The 17601-nt window shown below is 41.1% G+C and overlaps 1 protein-coding gene across 5 annotated transcripts in view; it reads right to left on the reverse strand.

Annotated features, from left to right (window-relative positions):
• MELK (maternal embryonic leucine zipper kinase) overlaps window positions 1–16454 on the reverse strand; it is a 30769-nt gene extending 14315 nt beyond the window's left edge. For 2 of the 5 annotated variants that reach the window (XM_039567658.1, XM_039567659.1), the window contains exons 1-9: window positions 16371–16454; window positions 14788–14856; window positions 13603–13695; window positions 12438–12536; window positions 8071–8139; window positions 7430–7528; window positions 5811–5897; window positions 4312–4440; window positions 734–959 (exon numbers count right to left, since the gene is read on the reverse strand). In XM_039567658.1, coding sequence (XP_039423592.1) covers window positions 734–959; window positions 4312–4440; window positions 5811–5897; window positions 7430–7528; window positions 8071–8139; window positions 12438–12521 — 694 coding nt within the window. In that variant the 5' untranslated portion in view covers window positions 12522–12536; window positions 13603–13695; window positions 14788–14856; window positions 16371–16454. Of the gene's footprint in view, window positions 1–733; window positions 960–4311; window positions 4441–5810; window positions 5898–7429; window positions 7529–8070; window positions 8140–12437; window positions 12537–13602; window positions 13696–14787; window positions 14857–16370 lie in introns of those variants that run through there. The other 3 variants (XM_039567660.1, XM_039567657.1, XM_039567656.1) reach the window with 3 other exon arrangements.
• Window positions 16455–17601: the final 1147 nt, after the last annotated feature.

A 17601-nucleotide genomic window follows, 5' to 3' on the forward strand; every position in this document is an offset into this window, starting at 1 on the left:
GAGCCCTTGGCATTTGAAGGACAGAGTTAGAATTTGTAGTATCAACACCAAAACTTTTATGGTAATCATTGAAGCAAATGGTAATGTACATATGGGATATGTACACGACTAGACAGGCTGATTACAGAAATTTCTGGTAACTCAGAAAAGCTGACATAATTTAGACAGATTTCTGTGGTCTATTGCACAGCTGCAAGACCTACATGTTGTTAACAGAAGCATTTTCACTGCTACACTAGACTGTTCCTGTGAAAATGCTGATATGCAACCTTAAGAAATCCAAAAGTTAGATTTCTCTTAGAAGCAGCAGTTAAAGCAGATTTAACTAAAAGTATGCTTTTATTTTCATTCAAGGTAATCACAAAGGAAAAACAGTGTTGAGGAAACTGTAATCTCAACCTTCATGGAAAACTGGAACCAGGTGCAAGCTTTAAGAACACTCCATGCTTTGCTCCATGTTAGGGTGTACCAAAAGGAGTTCACATATGATAATTGAGAGCAGCAATGACTCCTGTAAGTAACACACCAGTAACATTCCCTAATGGATGGTTAAAACTCTCGCAGCACCCCACCAGATGTACTAGAAGAACCAGAGTGGTACATAGGGCAAAAAAAAGTTTAGTGTTCCCAAAACAGATGTATTGGATGAACAAGTATCGTGCTCATACTTGAGTTTCAGTGATTCCAAAGCAACATATTTGTTCTTAGCTTTCATTAGTTACATTCTACATACCTTTGAAAGCAGGTGCCCTAAGGGGAACAGCTTGTACCTGCGTCTCAATCTGACTCTTTGCAAAAGGAGTCTTTGGAGTAGGAAGTGCAAAGGGCATTTCATTTCTGAAAGCTGACACTGTCTCAACATTCTCTTTGTTTTTATGCTTCTTTGATGCCACTTTTCTTGTCACTGGAGTTGACACTGTGAATTCTGTATCCTCCAGTTGGGCATCAGGCCTCGAATGCTGTTAGAGATGTAAAGAAAAGAAAAAAGTTATCCCTTGATGTATTCTGATCACATTCAGGAACGTTACAGACAAGGAAATTCTGAAGGTTAAAAATACCATACAATGCTTGACTATAGAGCAGTAGTTAAAAACTCTTCAATATTTCTGATTCCCACTATAATTTGCTCACAAGGTTTGCAAGTAATTTGCCACTTCTTTACCTGTTCTTCTAAATTCCTTAGCTTGCATATTTAAGAAGACTATTAATCACCAACTCACCTAAGCACAGCTAGGAATTTTCATTTGGCTTAATTGTTAAATTTTAATTGCTTCATTTGATTTTCTTGTCCAATACAGACAGGTTGCACTTCTTCAGATATTTGTCCAGCTCTAGCCTAGGTCTGAGACCTTGTTTGTTGCACCTTATTTTTTCCTGTTGGTTTTAAAATCCTTATTTACTCATTTTCCAGATGCTCAAAGCTCAAGTTTTAGTCAAATTACCTACAGCTAGAGGAAGGCACAATGTATATTCAGCTATATATTTAAAACACTTCTTTACTCAGTTTGTAACTCCACGAGGCTAGGGTCTACCAAACACTTACATATACAATAATTTTTATGTACAGTAAGATCTTTTGGTTTAAGAACACTGTATTAAACACCTGCTTCATTCCATGAGTATTTATAGTAACTTCTTCTAACAGAGATTCTTCAAACAGTGAAGCTGTATCTGTAAATTCCATTAATACAAATGCACATGGTACTTCGCTACAGTCTAGCATATCTTCACACACCACAGTTTTTTCAGACTGAAAAGAAATATTCAGTTGAGATTCCACTGCACATTTAAAAGTAAGACTTTGTCAGAAAAGACTGCCATTAAAGTCTAAATCTAATTTCTTTCTAAGTTGCTAACAATGGAAGTTCCAATTGACGGTGACCTAAGTTTTATCATACGACTTTTAATATTGTTGTTGATTTGCCATTTGTATCAAAAGCAGATGTGTAACTATTCTCAAAGCACCACTGCCAAATCATCTTTCTTGACCTGTGTCAAGAAGGGAAGCAACTCACAGAAATACCCACGTTTGAATTCAAGGCTTGGACCACAACCTCTTTCTACAAAAAGCCCTAATAATCTGGAAAGAATCCAAGAGAAGAATGGAGTAATGTCCAGAGGGACTGGATAAAGGTAAACACATATATCCAAAATATACGACTACTGAATCCACAACACTAATTGGAACTTGCATTTGGAACCCCTCATCTGGCTAGCTCTGTCCCCTCAAAAGTTGTCATTTATTAAATCAATGTATTTGTAACTTCAGCCAAGGTTGCTAACCTTCACGGTTCAGACCACATACAAGCAGATATATATCAAAGCATCCTTAGTTTCTAACACCTTCTGTTATTTACAGGAAACTGTTCCCAAGGATTTATTTCATACAATTTCAGTGAAACTATACATAGTCATTTTAAATTGTCAGTCTTTGGCTGGAATGGATACCGTTTTAGGAAGCTGGAATGACATTTTAGTAACCTGTGTTCTGCGGGCAGGTAAGTTTCTGCTGCCCCGTATCGAGGATATCACAATGAACAGATCTCTCATTACTACTGGAATAGAGAGCTCTCTGATAAGCTGCCAGAGGCTTCTATGATGCCTTACTCAAAAGCCCTTACCAGAGGGTTGCTAACTACAAGAAGCTAGGAGCCTGATACTGTAGTTGAAATCACATTCCATTAAACATGTATGCACGATCAGGACACCTTGGCTACTGTGTTCTAGATGTAATCATGGCATCGTGAATATTTGGCAATATGCTTCTACATCAAACTGCTTGAAAACAAGCAGTATTATGTAGAAGATTGTGCCAAATTCAGAAATGGATAAGTTAAAAGTTCTGTTGTTTGGTTGTCTTCACCTTAGACCAGGTCCAATTAGAGAGCTTTGCTAACTGTGTGTTTCAGCAAATTCAGTTGATATTCACCCAGTAGCTACACGCAGGCAACTTAAATGTGTCCTGAGAACTGCAGAAGGACCAGTGGATTGCCGTATTGCATAGACATGAATTTCACCATCACCTGGGAAGGCATAACGCATATGTTAATTAGCATTTGCCAATTTACCTTGGACATCACTAGAGATGAAGTAGCTTCACAGTATCAGCACAACTGAAGCTAGTCAACCTCCACCTTAGTCATCGGCGTGAAGAAAGCTAACCACCACGATCATGGAAATCACATTATGCATATTCAGGAACACTTACGATTCATGATCTATTATGCAGCTCTAGTAACCCTAGAATTCTCATCTCAAAAACACTGTATGGGTGAACTGAAAAGATTTACAAGCAACTAAATCAAATACCTTAAGTATTTATTCTGAGTGCTTTCCTCTACACAGAAAGCAGGACACTCAGACCATTTCACAGATGTTTCGTCTCAAGGGGGAACAGCTAACACGAGTCTGCAATTCCACTGAATGCTTTGGAATTTGTTGAATAGACTAGTATCACTGATGTCACATATAGCTGCATATTTATATCCAACATTGCAAGGAGTTTAGCAACTTTAGCCATGTTCTGAAGGGCCCTATTGCTACCAAACTACAGGAATAGAAATTCCCCCAAGATATACAAAACTGCTTCAGAATTCAAATAATCAGAAAAACAGCAGCAACACATTTCTTTACTCAAAGTAAACAGAGTCCTCCCTAGGATTCTGTTTTCAAGTGAAACAGATGAGAAAGGGATGACTCCCTCTGCTTTGACCACCAGCTCACATAGTGCCCATGTTGTCTCAGAGCATACCGCCCAGGTAACATACCATGATGTATCAAAAGATTTTCCTTACTAAATGCAACCCACAAGGTACAAAAATACATAAAGACAAATACAGAGTGCAGTTAATCATTGCAGAACAAGGTCTGGAATGATCACCAAGGCCAGAGAACAGGGGATTTGAGCCCATTAACAAGGAGGGATTCTTTGCAGCACCTGATGCATCATACCCTCCCAGATGGCTATTCCAGTAAAGCCAATCCATAGAAGCAGCCCAGCTTGCTAAATCATGTTAATGAGAAGATCGAACTGTTTAATGACCAAGACTGTGGCTGACTGCATACATCACAGAATATTCTGAGTTGGAAGGGACCCTCCAAGATCACCAAGTCCAACTCTTAAGTGAACGGGCCATATGAGGATCAAGACCACCTTGGCGTTATTAGCACCATACTCTAACCAGCTGAGCTAAACTCAGGGTCATTTTCTCTTCCTGATGTTTAGAGCACCAGAATGTTTCTCCAGGCAGAGCTTTGTCAATGCAGAGCAGGATTTTAAGCAAGAAGCTGTCCTGCTGAACTCAAGCTTACCTCAAGGCCTGTCGACATCATGGTACTGGCATGCCCTGTTAGACATGGAAACCTTAAACGAATACGCTTGCCACGAGCCTTCTTGGATAGAAGCAAGAGGTATGTTGCTGACATGTGGTCATATTTCCACTGTGGGATCAGGAAGAAATAAAGTATTTTGTATTTTAATCTCCTCTTTGGAAACATTGCAAGTACAAGTCAAGCTCAGCCTTCTGAAAATTTCTATGTCTTTACAAGCTTTTCTACCTGATATGCAACCATCATTACCCATAAGTGTAGTTTCAGACTTCAAGTGATTTGTATTATGTGTCTGAGATCAAGAAAAAGGCACTAGGTTGGTTGTTCTTTCCAAGTTAGTTTGTAGTTCATGCAGTAGCATGGAAATGCTGGAATAAGGATCTATCTCCTGAAGTGAATGCAAACCTAATAATTCAGCTTATTCAATACTTCAGCCAGAGTACATACTTGTTGGAAGTAACTCCTGCCCATTCTTCCCCAAGTGCCAACTTTTTGCATGATTTTCAGCAACTCTGTGTGTGTGAGGAACAGAGACACCACTTCTGATGGGTTTGCAGCATAGCACAGTTAGTTTGAATAACTTACGAGGGATTAGAGGTCTTCCAGTAAAGCATTTTGCAAATATCACAAACCCATTTGGAAGGATTTTTCCCTCTGTAGACAGATTATTCTGATTATTTGCTATAACTGAAGAACAAGGAGAATTAACTCCACAAATCTATCATAAGTATCACACTCATTTTAAAAGTCTGTTTCTGCTACAGTTATGTGGAAAACCCAAGTGTTTAAAAAAACCCAAAACTATTGTCACTGCTAACAAGTGACAAGAAGCGGAAAATTCAATTTTAAGGAAGAATTTTCAGATTCAGGTAAAAGATGGGGTTCACATCCTGCTTTAAGTCTTTTCTGCAGCCTGCAATGTTATTGCTAACATTTGCACAATTCTTCTAGAAGTACTCAGTTCAACTTTTGTCATTTGTAGTCAAAAATTACTAAACATACTCACTATTTTTAAAAATCTCTGAATAGTAACTCAAAAAAACCCTGTATTTCGCAGACTGCCTGGGTGTTGCTCTAATATTTTTATCTTTTTTTCTTTTTCTACTCTTTATTGAACCATTTCAAAGCAAAGACTTAACCCAGCAAATGGTATCTGTTGTTCAACTATAACTTTCTACAAGTCTATTCTGACTTTCAGAGATTCAGAAGGATTTTACCGTAGTGAGAAATAACAGTAAGATTTAGGAAACATGAAGATCGCAATTAAAGGAGAAAAAGAAATAAACAAATTTGAACTTCTGAACCAGTAGCCTGTAGTTACAAGCTACAGCCAGATTCTAGAGTTCTGCAGGGGCTCCTTAAATCTGAAATGTATGTAAAATATCATACTTAGAATATATACGTATTGGTCTGATAGCAGTAAACTTATTTACTCTATTACTGTATTTAATTGCTGTAAATTACTCACATACACTTCTTACCTCTGTTATTAATTGCAATATGGTCTCCCTGCTCTGCTCATGAAACACAGAAAGCTCTCTTACACAGTCCTCATCAAGATGTTCCAGCTGCAAGAACACAATGGCTATTGAAGTGTGAGGTTTTCAAGTTGCCCCATAATCCATATCTGACAGTGACACTGTTGTGAAACCCAGTGGGCTGAGTAAATCATCAACGATGATTTTAGACCTTGTATTTCAAATGTTTAGCATCACAGCTAAACATTGTAGGAAGCAGACTGAAGAAGTCATACTTCAACAACTTCACAGCCTGCCTCCTCACAGGTGAGAGCTTATGAATTCAAATAAGCCATCCAAAAGCAGCTAAGATTTTTACTAGAATGGAAGCTATGCTTTCATCTGTCTATAAATACCCAAAGCTATGAGCCATGCCCATCTCTATGAGAGCCAGCTGGCACTGATGGTGCGAGCACAGTCAAACTGTTCTTTACCTAGAATAACAGTGGCATCTGGTGGCAATGGGAAGCATTGGTTGTCAACATGCATGAACTTCTCAGCACTTTCTGCTGACAGCCAGATTATTTTGGATTTTTTCCTCTCCATACTGCCTTTGTCTCTCACACAAGAAAACAAGTGATAGAGTGACAGGATGAATATTCTTTCAATGAAATTTGAATTTTTATTCAAATTTTCATTGAGGACTGCATACAAGATAAAACATAAACACATCTAGCATCCTGAGGTGCCTTGAGGTGATGTTATGAAGCCGCTTTATTCCTTAACCGTCCGCTTAATGCCCAGGGGCACTGTGCCTTTAAGAAGGACCTGTGGGGAGGGGCCATGGGACCCTGGTGCAGGTCAGTTGAATGTTTGATGGCTGGGACTGGGGACTCCAGGGGCTCGGGATGAGTGTGCCGGGAGTGCTGTGCTGCTCTTTGGGTTTCTCTTCTGTTCCAGCTAGCGGGAAAAAGGTTCTGTTGGTTTTTTTGTTCTTTTTCCCTTCCCTTCCCCCCTTACTTCACTGCCTCCCTTCCCTCCTCGCCTGCACATTGGCCCCGGTGGGCCTGTGGGGTGACCCCGGCTGGTCCGAGCCCATGTCTCTGTTCTCTCTCTGGGAATTTGTTGTATTTTGAGGGGTTTTTCCCCTGTTCTACCCTGTTTTTGTTCGGTGTTAATAAACAGTTTGGTTTTTTCCACTTTCCCTTGCTGTGACCCACTTGTCTTACTGGTGGAGGAAAAGGGGAGGCCCTTTTCCCTTTGGAGGAGACACTCTCTCTGGAGTGTTTCCTCCTGAAGTTTTGTCTCCAAAACCGAGACAGCACATTACATGAAGTATTGCTAATGCAGACTAGAGAAGGAGCTGGTCATTCATACGTGGAAGTACTTCATGTTTTGATGAGAATTCTGTTATTCTGCGGATTCAGCTGCAGAATATAATGAAAGCACATTTTAAATTTCTTCTCAAGAGAAATCAAGAGCAAGTAATAATATTTTGACAGCTAAAAGAATCAGAAAAAGACCACAGCCATCGCGAAGTTCACCTTGGAACAAATAATTTCATACCATGCACTATGAGGATGGTAGTAAGCCAGCAAATACTATATGAAATGCTTTAGTATTCATCTGACCAGAGTACTTACTGGGTATTTACTTTGCCACTGAACAGCATCAGAAAAACCTTGCATGAGCCAAGGGTGACTTAACAGGTGTTGGACTGTAATCCGCTTCTTTGGGTCAACCTGGTGGGTAATAAAAATCAAAGTGATACTTAAATTGTGGAGAAAAAGTGAAGAAACAATTCATCTTCTACGCAGAATGTTAGGAGGGTTAGGGACAAAACGAGAAACCAGTACTGTTTCAGAGCTTCACCAAAAGGAAGCTCACGCTCAAAGATCTTAGCTGTGAAGAGCAGTTATAGAACCTACTGTTACGATAGATCTCCCAGGGATATGCAGCATTGGCTAGATGCCTTAGGTGTAGCTCAAATGTATATTTGCACTACAAAACAGCTCATGTTTTTATAGCACATCAAGAACAACCAAACACATGCTGTTTGAAGACTTTGTTAAATCATTTCAACTTTGCTTAATTATTTTTGTAATCAAACATTTTTCTCAAAGATTTTTCAGCTGAAGGGAATATTAATCTTTTCTTCCAAAATTTGTAATAATTAAACTTCTTATTTAAACACAGAATGTTTTTAAAATATTTCATTGATGTAATGTTTTGAACCAATGCAACAGTACTTTATACATCTATTGAATAGAAATAATACCTTTACCTGGAGCATTTGGTCAAGGAGCAGTGTACTACTAGGAGAAAGCCACTTTGGAATACTGTATTTTCCTCTCTGCAAAAAAGAAGAGGATTTAGAGCTAACACTGAACCTCAAAAGGAGCTACCAAATTACTTGGACAATAGTGCCATCTACACTTTGTTAAAAAAAAAAACAGCAGGAACATGTGAATTTAGCTTTAAGAGTGACTTGCATAAATGTCATGGCAGTACTAAAACCCAGCAGCATTAGTTAGGAAAATGTCATGTTTGAATCACCAGTTGCAGTTTTCATCCAATCTGCTTGTGTGACACTTGCATCTCCACCCACTTTTGCAGCTAATCTGCTCCTTCCTCTATTGCCTTGGTTCATCATATCAACTCAGAACTGAAGTTGTAGAAGTGCAAACATACTGGAGTATGAATGACTGATATTAGCACTTTGAAAACGTGAAGATTCACTGCAATCACTACTTTTCAGACACTAAAAGTACACCACCCTAAGTATTAAGATACTGTTTTTTGAATACGTGACATCTAACACTAAACTTTTGATCTCATACAGTAGACAGGAAAAAACTTACAGATCTAGCAAGTGAGATTTCTTTCAATATAATTATTTACTGTTGGTTTTTATTTAATTTTTGATCAGAAGAAAATTGAAAACAGCTCCCAGATGTGAGGTGTAACAGTAGCTGAAAACTGAATTCACCACCAAAAATCATTTATTTCTCAACAAAAATTGAGAAAAAAAAAAAAAAGTAGTAAAAAGTCATTGTCAAATAACATAGCTATCATTTTGTAATGGCAGTTTTCTTTCTACAGATAAATGCATTAATAACAAAATAGTTGGTGTTATATGCGGCTACATTTCTAAGCACAGCATGTATTCCTTTGACATCACAGATTAAAGAATTTCAGTTACATCTTTACAGACACTACTAGTAAGTTATTCATGAGTAGTTCTGCAAGCTGTTTTACAACACAACTTTACTATGAAACTAAGTAACACGGGTAATCTACATTTTGTTTTTAGTATATTGCTACAGAACATGACATAACAAAAAGAAATTCTCATCTATTGTACTGTAGGCAGTACTGGATGGTACATAGGTTGTGATATCTACCAGGTGCATAACGTCATACCAGAAGCACATTTTTTTTAACAGAAGTTACATCACAGCTTAATTTTTCAGCCAAAAAGTCAAGACACTGATTTAAGTATTCACAAGTGAAGAGACGTTGAACATTCCAGGGAATTAACACTGCATGTAAGTCATAGGATCTTAATTAGATTCAAGCAGCGGATTTTGACTTTGTTGATTTGAGCAACAGGTTTGAGATGAGACTACAATAAATTTCAGGGTTTAAAATGTGTGACATTTAATTCCACAATAGTGGGTGTCCTCATTTCAAACAATTTTCAATTCACAACCACATAAAATTAAAACAAATTCAGAGTGGAAATAGCAAGCACGCATCTTAACACCTGCAACATGATTGGGTTTTGACTACTCCCAGACTAAGGTTTAAAACCTCATTTGTTGTTTCAAGCTCACTTCAACACATTCCACTGGCAAATACTGTGTCACTCCAAACAACTCAATTCATAGTTCCCGTCCATGTTGGACAACTGTACACAGAATCATCTTTGATATTCTTAATTAAGGTCTCCATTTCACATCTGACTTCTCTGCTCAATGAATGCCTTAAGCAGTTGGATCATTTAGCAGGTTCTGCATCTTGGTGTAATGTGCAGCAGAAAGGGTTTTGTCATCCTATGACAGCATGCTTATAAGTGGATACGTTCTCAATGTACACTGAGCTTCTGGGTAGACAACACAGTTCACACCACAAGCAGAGAAGGAAAGGCAGCTCAAGTCTACTGACAACCCAGCTCTTTCCACTTCATAGCAGTTTTACTGAGAAACTGTAAGTGCTTGCCTGCGTTATTTGGACAACACTTCTAATCATATAGTTTAGTTTAGGTAGTCTTGCAAAGAGCAGGGAGTTGGACTTGATGATCCTTATTGCTCCCTTCCAGCTCAAGATATTCTATGACTATATGAGTAGGGAAGTCATGTAATTTTAAAGGCATCTCATCTGAACATTAGCACCTTTACACAATCTCTTTGGATTAGATAGTTGTAGTGGTTTGGTCTGAAATACTCATTACTGTTTATCTTCTGTGAGATAAGAAGTAGGAGAAGTGCAAAGCAGGCACCAAACTTGAAAGAATATAAAGAAGTTTATTAGCAGACCTAAAAGAGGGAAAAAAAAAAATTATACCACCTTCAGAACTCTCCTCCTCCCCCCACCTTCCTCCCTTCTTCCACTGACAAGGTAAAAAGACAACCCTTAAGATGTTCAGTCTGTTTACCGCTTCCATAATAACCTTGTTCAGTCCATTTAGAAAGAGAAGTCTCTTCTTGCCCATGCTATGAAAACAGTATCACAACGACCCAGCCGGCCACTTCCAAATATTGTTCAGTCCATCTAGGAAGAGGTCTCTCTGTTTGTATGTACCTTCCCCCGACTTGCAGCTTTTCCCGCAACTGCTTTTGAGGGTCCACTCTTAAAGTTTTTTGGGGTACAATTTTAAGGTTGAGCCGTTCAGAAACAATAAACAGAGGCCCTTCTCCTTCCCTGGGAGCAAAGGGTCTTCCTCATCTTCATCGTTAGGACTATCTCTGGGAGCATCTCTAGGAACTGAGGTTTTCTCCTTTCCCATTTGGAGCAAAAGTCCTCATCTGGTCCATCTCTCCCTGTCCAAACTTCTCATAAAATTACAGCTGCGTCAGCATCTGCCTATCTCGGCGCAGGTGCTTTTGCTCACGAGTTGAACACTCCACCCCCCATATCTTCATGAAATTACAACGGGATACTCTGATATATCATAGCTTCACAACAGAATTTCAGCTTTAAGCATCTCCTCTCTTTCTCTTCCCTCAGGTTTTCAGCTCTTCACAGCAATAAAAGGGTTAATCTCACCTCAGCCTTGCAGCTGTGTGGCTTATCGCTGTTGGTCACCTGACCTCTGCCGACAGAGGTGCTTTCCCTGGCTTTCCCTGAAATCTTGGCCGCAGTGGAAAGGTGGAAAGGGGGGCGGGGGGGAGGGCGGTTTCCGAGCCGCTCTGGCTGCCCACAGCCCTGCTGTGGGGGTCATCCTGGAGCTGTGACCCGGCCCGGCCCGGCCCGAGCAGGGCCTGGGCCGGGCCCACTGGGCCCCGCTCGGGCCCCGCAGCCACCTGTCCCAGCGCTGGAAACGAGAGAGAGAGCTTGGGGGGGGGGAGTTTGTCTATTCTTAAGTGTGTATCACAGAGGTGGTCACAACTTTAAGTGGCTTAGAGAATTGTCCATATTCAAACTGGCCAGCTGATAGGTTCTATCAGGTCCCAGAGGAAACTGTAAGCACCCCTTAGCAAGGACATCCCTTCCAGGACTATGCTTGCTAACTTATGACAATAGTCTTCGCTTTTTTGGTTTGTTCCCTTTTTTTAATTTTTTGAAGTTCTCTCCAACAACTCAAACTAAGCTTCCTATAGATTTTCTGTCAAGGTACTCACGTGTACTCCAATTCCAGATTAAAAATCCACACTCTTTGATGAAAAGACCAGGTGCTTTATAGAGCTCAGACTGTTATACACCCTGAAAACACTCCCTGTGCAAACCAGTGTCAGTTGCCTCCTGCCAAAGTAGTCCTTGAATATTCTCAAGGAGGGGTTTTTTGGTGTTTTTTCAGACATATCAGACTCTTGGTGAAAGGAGAATGAGGTAGAGGAATCCAAAGCCCTTACTCTACACTGTTGTTCATCATCCCACTCACTTTACCAGAGCAAGCTTTACTTACTCAGAAGTGGCTGGCAGAGGTGCATGTGTGATGAGGAACATCACTGTTTAGCCAAATCAAGAGGAGTTTACAGGGAAAGAACCAGTAACTTAATTATACTATTTACTATTTATTCAACTCCTTTTGGGAGGGGAAAACATAATAGCAGATGCAGAATCCTGCTTTTCCTAGACATGAGAATGGCTGACATTTAAGAGTACTTTTAGTAAATCCATACAATACAGGGAGAAGACAGATAAACACTCCAATATAAAAGTCCAGCCCACTAGCAAGAAAATGCTTCTTCTGAAACTCAGTTTTCTACTGTATCATAGGACCAAGCTAGAGTACTGCACAGGCTGAGGGAAAACAGAAACAAATCCACAAAATACTTATCAAAAGAGTGGCAAAGCATAACAAAATTCAGCAGATAAGCCTTTTTGCTCAAGGCACAGCTCAATAGATTCTGGCATCAGAAAGCAAAAATCTCCCATAATGCTTAGTGATTCCTGTTCCTTGTGTATTCTAGTACCATCAATACCTACCATGATCTTCCTGTAGACAGCCATGACATTATCATCATCAAAGGGGAGAAAGCCACACAGCAGAGCATACAGCAGTACTCCCATACTCCAAATATCTGCCTAAAAAATAAGAAGAGTTCACAAGGCTCATCTGTCTAAAATGGCTTAGAGACAGATAACATTATCTCCTTTGGCAAAGCCCACATGCAGCTCTTGGAAAGTAGGCTCCTTAACTCTGGACAGAAAACTCTTACAGTCCAAGTGAAAGCATACAATTTTCAATTCGCTCAGACTAGAGCAGTAGTAAAACCATTACCCTCTCCTTAGGTTGCCAAATTGCTGCATTACTTTCAACCTACAGGGATTTCGCTGAAAAAAAGGAAATCAAACTCATCAGAAGGGATTTTGTACTCAAAAGTATTAGTGATTATGACAGCTGCCAGTACAGTTACAATCAGCTTTAAAGCCCCACTGGTTCTTATCAGTATAGACATGACAAGGCCTACGTGCCTCATACTGCAACTCCCACTTCAGTCATAGGATAAAGGAGGTTTGAGAAGCACTGACTTTGTGGAAAACAAAAAGAAAGCAAGAGTTAGAGGCCAGAGAGAGTGGTGCAAAGGAGGTAAAGGAGAAAAGACTGACTATCCAACAGCACAGACAGTTGGGAAGTTTGAGGAGATTGCAATTGCACCATTTTGAATGGATTGACAAGGGCATGTAGAATGTTCTAGACATGGAATCAAAGTTGGATAAATGCCCCAGTTTTTCTTCTCTCTAATTTTCCTACACTGCACAGTACAAGGAGCAGGTTTTTATACAGAATTTCAAAGGCAAAGTACACGAGATATTGAGACTGCACAGAAATTTGCAGTAAGACTTGGAAAATTAACAGAACAAATTGCTGCTTGGAATAACATAGTAGAAGGAAGGAATTTAAGTTATCTTTTGCAGAGCAACACCTGGGGACAGTGAAGGATTAGTCAGGGATGAAGAAACCAGGTGCAGAATCTGTGGTCGAGAGCTATTCCAGGCTGTGACTGCTCTCAGTCACACAGCTTCTGAGAACCACTGAGGCAATGTGACATTGAAGAAAGACACTAAGGGAGTATATCTGAATCCTACCACCTTTAAATACATGGTGGGCAGGAAAAAAACCACCCTAACCCACAATTGTGACATCTACCTCTGAGCCAATGTATGCTTTGCCCTGAATCAGCTCTGGTGCTGCATAAGCTGGGCTTCCACAGCAGGTGTTCAGATGGTAATCAAGGCCACGCTAGAACAAGACAGAAAACTGATGACACAGCAGCATTGGCTCTAACACATATAGTGACTTCTAGCAACAACATATTAAAGGCCTCAGAGGCTTCATTTTCCAGTGCTGTGTATATACAGTCACCTAATATTTTGCTTTGGTATAATATATGGCTTCACTAGGCAAAAAACTGTCCAAGACCAGGAGAATCCCATAAATGTTCAGATGCCAAGCTGCTCCTTCACATGTTATCCCAGCAGCCTTTTCTGCAGCTCCTCCTTTGATAGGCATACTTCCCTTTGTGACCACAAAGAGAACAGATGGAACTTGGGAATCAGTAATCCAAGAGCTACTGGGCACGAGGCTGGTTGGATATTTATATAAATATTTAATGCAATAACTTCATGAAGAACCACGAAAATGCTTCCTTATTAAAAACATGTTATTCCTTAGCCTGGGCTTTGTTCTAAGCAGATCAGAGTGAGATAACATTGTACCAACAAGATGGTAGTCTAATACTCCTGATTTCCTGCAAGGTGCTTTAACTTGACTCAGCTAAAACAATCTGAGGACTTTGGATCAGTAAGACCTTCTTCCCATCAAATTCCTTCTTACCAGCACCCATCTCATATGTGAAGACGACAAACAGAGCAGTAATCTAGAAACCAACTTTAAACTTGGTAAACAACTCAGTACAACCATGTGGACCCAGGGGTTTTGTAAAGGTAAGGGGAATCTATTGGATTTGATCCACAATCTCCACACATGGACAAATCTTATGAAAATGACACAGGCCATTGAAAGTTATTGGGGAAAAATGGACACCAACATCATCTTTACAGTGCAAGCCTTTGTGGGAGTAGGTACTCTACACACAAGGCAATCTGAAAGATGAAGTGTAAGAGGACAAAATCTGATATTCTGCTCAGAAAATGCAAAACTGTCTCACACTCTTAAAGGCCTACCAAGCAATTAGCAGTGGGACAATAACTACACAAACAGTTCAAAATCAGGGCAAGGCTCTGCACTGCACCCTGAAGTCACGCCTGAAATTCTTATGTACGCACTGTAGCTGATTTAGCTCTGCTCTACGAGAGCAACTGACACCCTTACCTTTGGCTTTGCACAAAGTCCAAAGTCTATCAGCTTCAGATTATGTTCCTCATCAATCAGTAAATTTTCCTAGTAAAAGAGAAAGTGGCAATGAATTTTTCCATAACACCAAGTATCCAAGAAACCATATTTTCTTACATGTTATTTCTTCTTGCCATTACCAGCCAGAATTTACCTAACGTTCTCCCCTGGAGATTTTGACCTGTTGCTAATGAATATATCCGATATTCCAAGTGGGGAATACAAGCTCCTACCTGCTCAGAAAGGCCTGGGGGGCTGCTAGACAGAAAGCAAAAACTGTGAGGCAGCAGCCTGCCCTGGTAGAAAAGGCAGCCAGTGATATCCCAGGTGGTGTGAAAAGAAGCAGAGCTGGCAAAGTGGGAGAAGCCAGCTGCCCTCTGTTCAGCACAGTGAGAACAGCCCATCAAGTTTCTGCCCACCCTCTAGCACAGGAAAGACACAAAACTGAGGTAAGCTCCGTGGATGGACACCAGCCTGTCCGGGGTGCTGGAGCACTTGTTCCATGAGGAGAGACTGAGGGAGAGATGGTTGTTCAGCCTGTAGGTGATAAAGCTTCAGTGAAAACCTCATGGCAGCCTTTGAATTCTTATGAAGGGGGCATAGAGTCAGACCCTCCATAGAAGCACATGGTGGGATGATGACAGTCAGTAAGGATCAGGAGACATTCAGACCTGTACTAAGAAAAAGCCTTTCTCATAAAAAAGGAAGTGAAGAGCTTAACAGGTTTCCCAGCAACATTATGCTGCCTCATCCTAGCAAGAGGTCCAAGATGTGACTAGATGAAGAAGTTTGGTGTGAAGTGTTTTAAACAGGAGATAAAAGCAGAAGCCACTAGAAGTCACTTCCCAACCAAGCTATCTCACAATCCTATGAATCCGTCAGGTCTCCAGCTACAATCCAAATTCTTCCAAGAGGTACACAGAAGGCTTTGCTTGGGGAGAAGTCCTTTGGAGACAAGGATTTCATGAGCTGTCTAGTAAAATGCCTGTACCCTAAGGATATGCTTTTCTCAGTTATCAGTGTCTCTGAACATGCAAATTTCTAACCCCTTCTAGGAGAAATGGTCTCAATGCTTCCATTCCCTAAGCCCACACTTAATTCCTGTGGTGACAGTAAAGCCACAGGATCAGTGGTACATCTCTCCCCCTGCCCAGTTCTCACTTGTTTATGTTGTGGGAGTCACATTTTCCTTTGGCTGTCAGAACAGAACAGCTTGCACAACAGAGAGAAACCGTAACAACTCCCCTTGGGTATAAGCTGGAATAAAGAGGATAGTAAAAATGCCTAACCAACAGCCAAAGTCAAATCCGTGTCTGCTCCACTCTCAGCTGGAGTGCACTATTCTACATCTCTTCCAGAGGAAGCTCCTTCCTCAGATACAGCTTCTCCAGCTCAGTTGAGGTACAAAGCAATAAGTAGAAATAACACTTTGAGCAAATGTTAGCTAAAGACCTCTAAGTACAGGAGAACAGAGAAGACACAACTCACACCAGCTCCATTCAGACATATAAAAGTGGGTCTTCATCAGTATTTGTGCAAATCTGACTCCTGTTCAAACTTACTGGTTTGAGATCCCTGTGGGCATATCCCTGACTGTGCACATAAGCAATTGCTGAAACAATCTGCCGAAAAAATATGCGAGCTTTGTTGTCTTCCTGTTGGGTAACTCTTTTGTCATTGTTCTCTTCCCTTTTGGAGAGGTCTTCATCTCTCCTGTATTCCCCTTGGGACATCTCTCTGTCATTCCCATCTTCCCCTTGGGACGTGTCTTTGTCATTGTTGTCTTCCCATTATGACAGCTCTTTATCACTGTAATTTTCCCACTGGAACAGCTCTTCATCTCTCCTGTATTCATCTTGAGACATTGTTGTCCTCCCTTTCAGCCAGTTCTTGGTCTCTCTTGTCTTCATTTTGGGACAGCTCCTTGTCCTTGATGTCTTCCCTTGGCACAGCTCTTGGTATCCATCATCTTTCCACTCTTTCTCCTCCTCATATAAGGTGGCACAATTGTTTGGAAAATTTGCTCCCAGAAACTCCAGCATCCTCTGATGACTAATGATTTTTCTCAAAATCCTGGAAAATTTGTCTGGCTTTCCCGAGCGGGGCTTTTCATGTTCAGTTCCTGCGAAGGTTCTGTCTTCGACACAACACTCAGATCCTTTGCAGTCTTGTGGCGCACCAGCAGAGACCTGCTGGTGAAGTTGCACTTAACAGCGCTTCTCTGTCCAGCACCATGTCCCTGCATCTCTGCCCAGGGAAGCTGACGTAGCCATGCTGTTGTGCCCAGTCCCACTGTTCTCCTGGCTGCTGGCTGTGTCTCTGGCTCCCCATGTAGTTCTTGTGGGGGATGTCATGCACAGGGATCTGGCTCTCGTCCTTCAGACCTGCAACATAGGCTTCAGGGTGGTGTGGTGCAACCCTCAAGCTCCAAACACCTGTGGCTGTGCCCTGCTCACTGTGGGTACCCTGAGCAATGAGACCAAGCAGTAGGTGGCTGTTGCTGGCCATGGTGATGGCCATTCTCCTGCCCCTGGCAGAAAGCAGTCAGCTGGCAGCTGCTGCTGGAGAGGAGGCAGCTTACAGGTACACTGCCCCTTGTGTGTGCCAGAGTGCTGCCACCTGTACTGCTGGCAGACGGGCTGTCTCCTCCTGTGTCACCCTGGTATGGATGGGGCAGTAACAGACTGCACCAGGCTGTTAGTCTGAGAAACATTAAGGGAGAAATGCTGGAAACATGAGGGGGGAAAAGGGCAGAAAATGTGAAGTGATTCCCTCCTTCAGTTGCCATCAGCT

Source organism: Corvus cornix, chromosome Z (assembly GCF_000738735.6).
Source record: "Corvus cornix cornix isolate S_Up_H32 chromosome Z, ASM73873v5, whole genome shotgun sequence".
Classification (NCBI taxonomy): domain Eukaryota; kingdom Metazoa; phylum Chordata; class Aves; order Passeriformes; family Corvidae; genus Corvus; species Corvus cornix.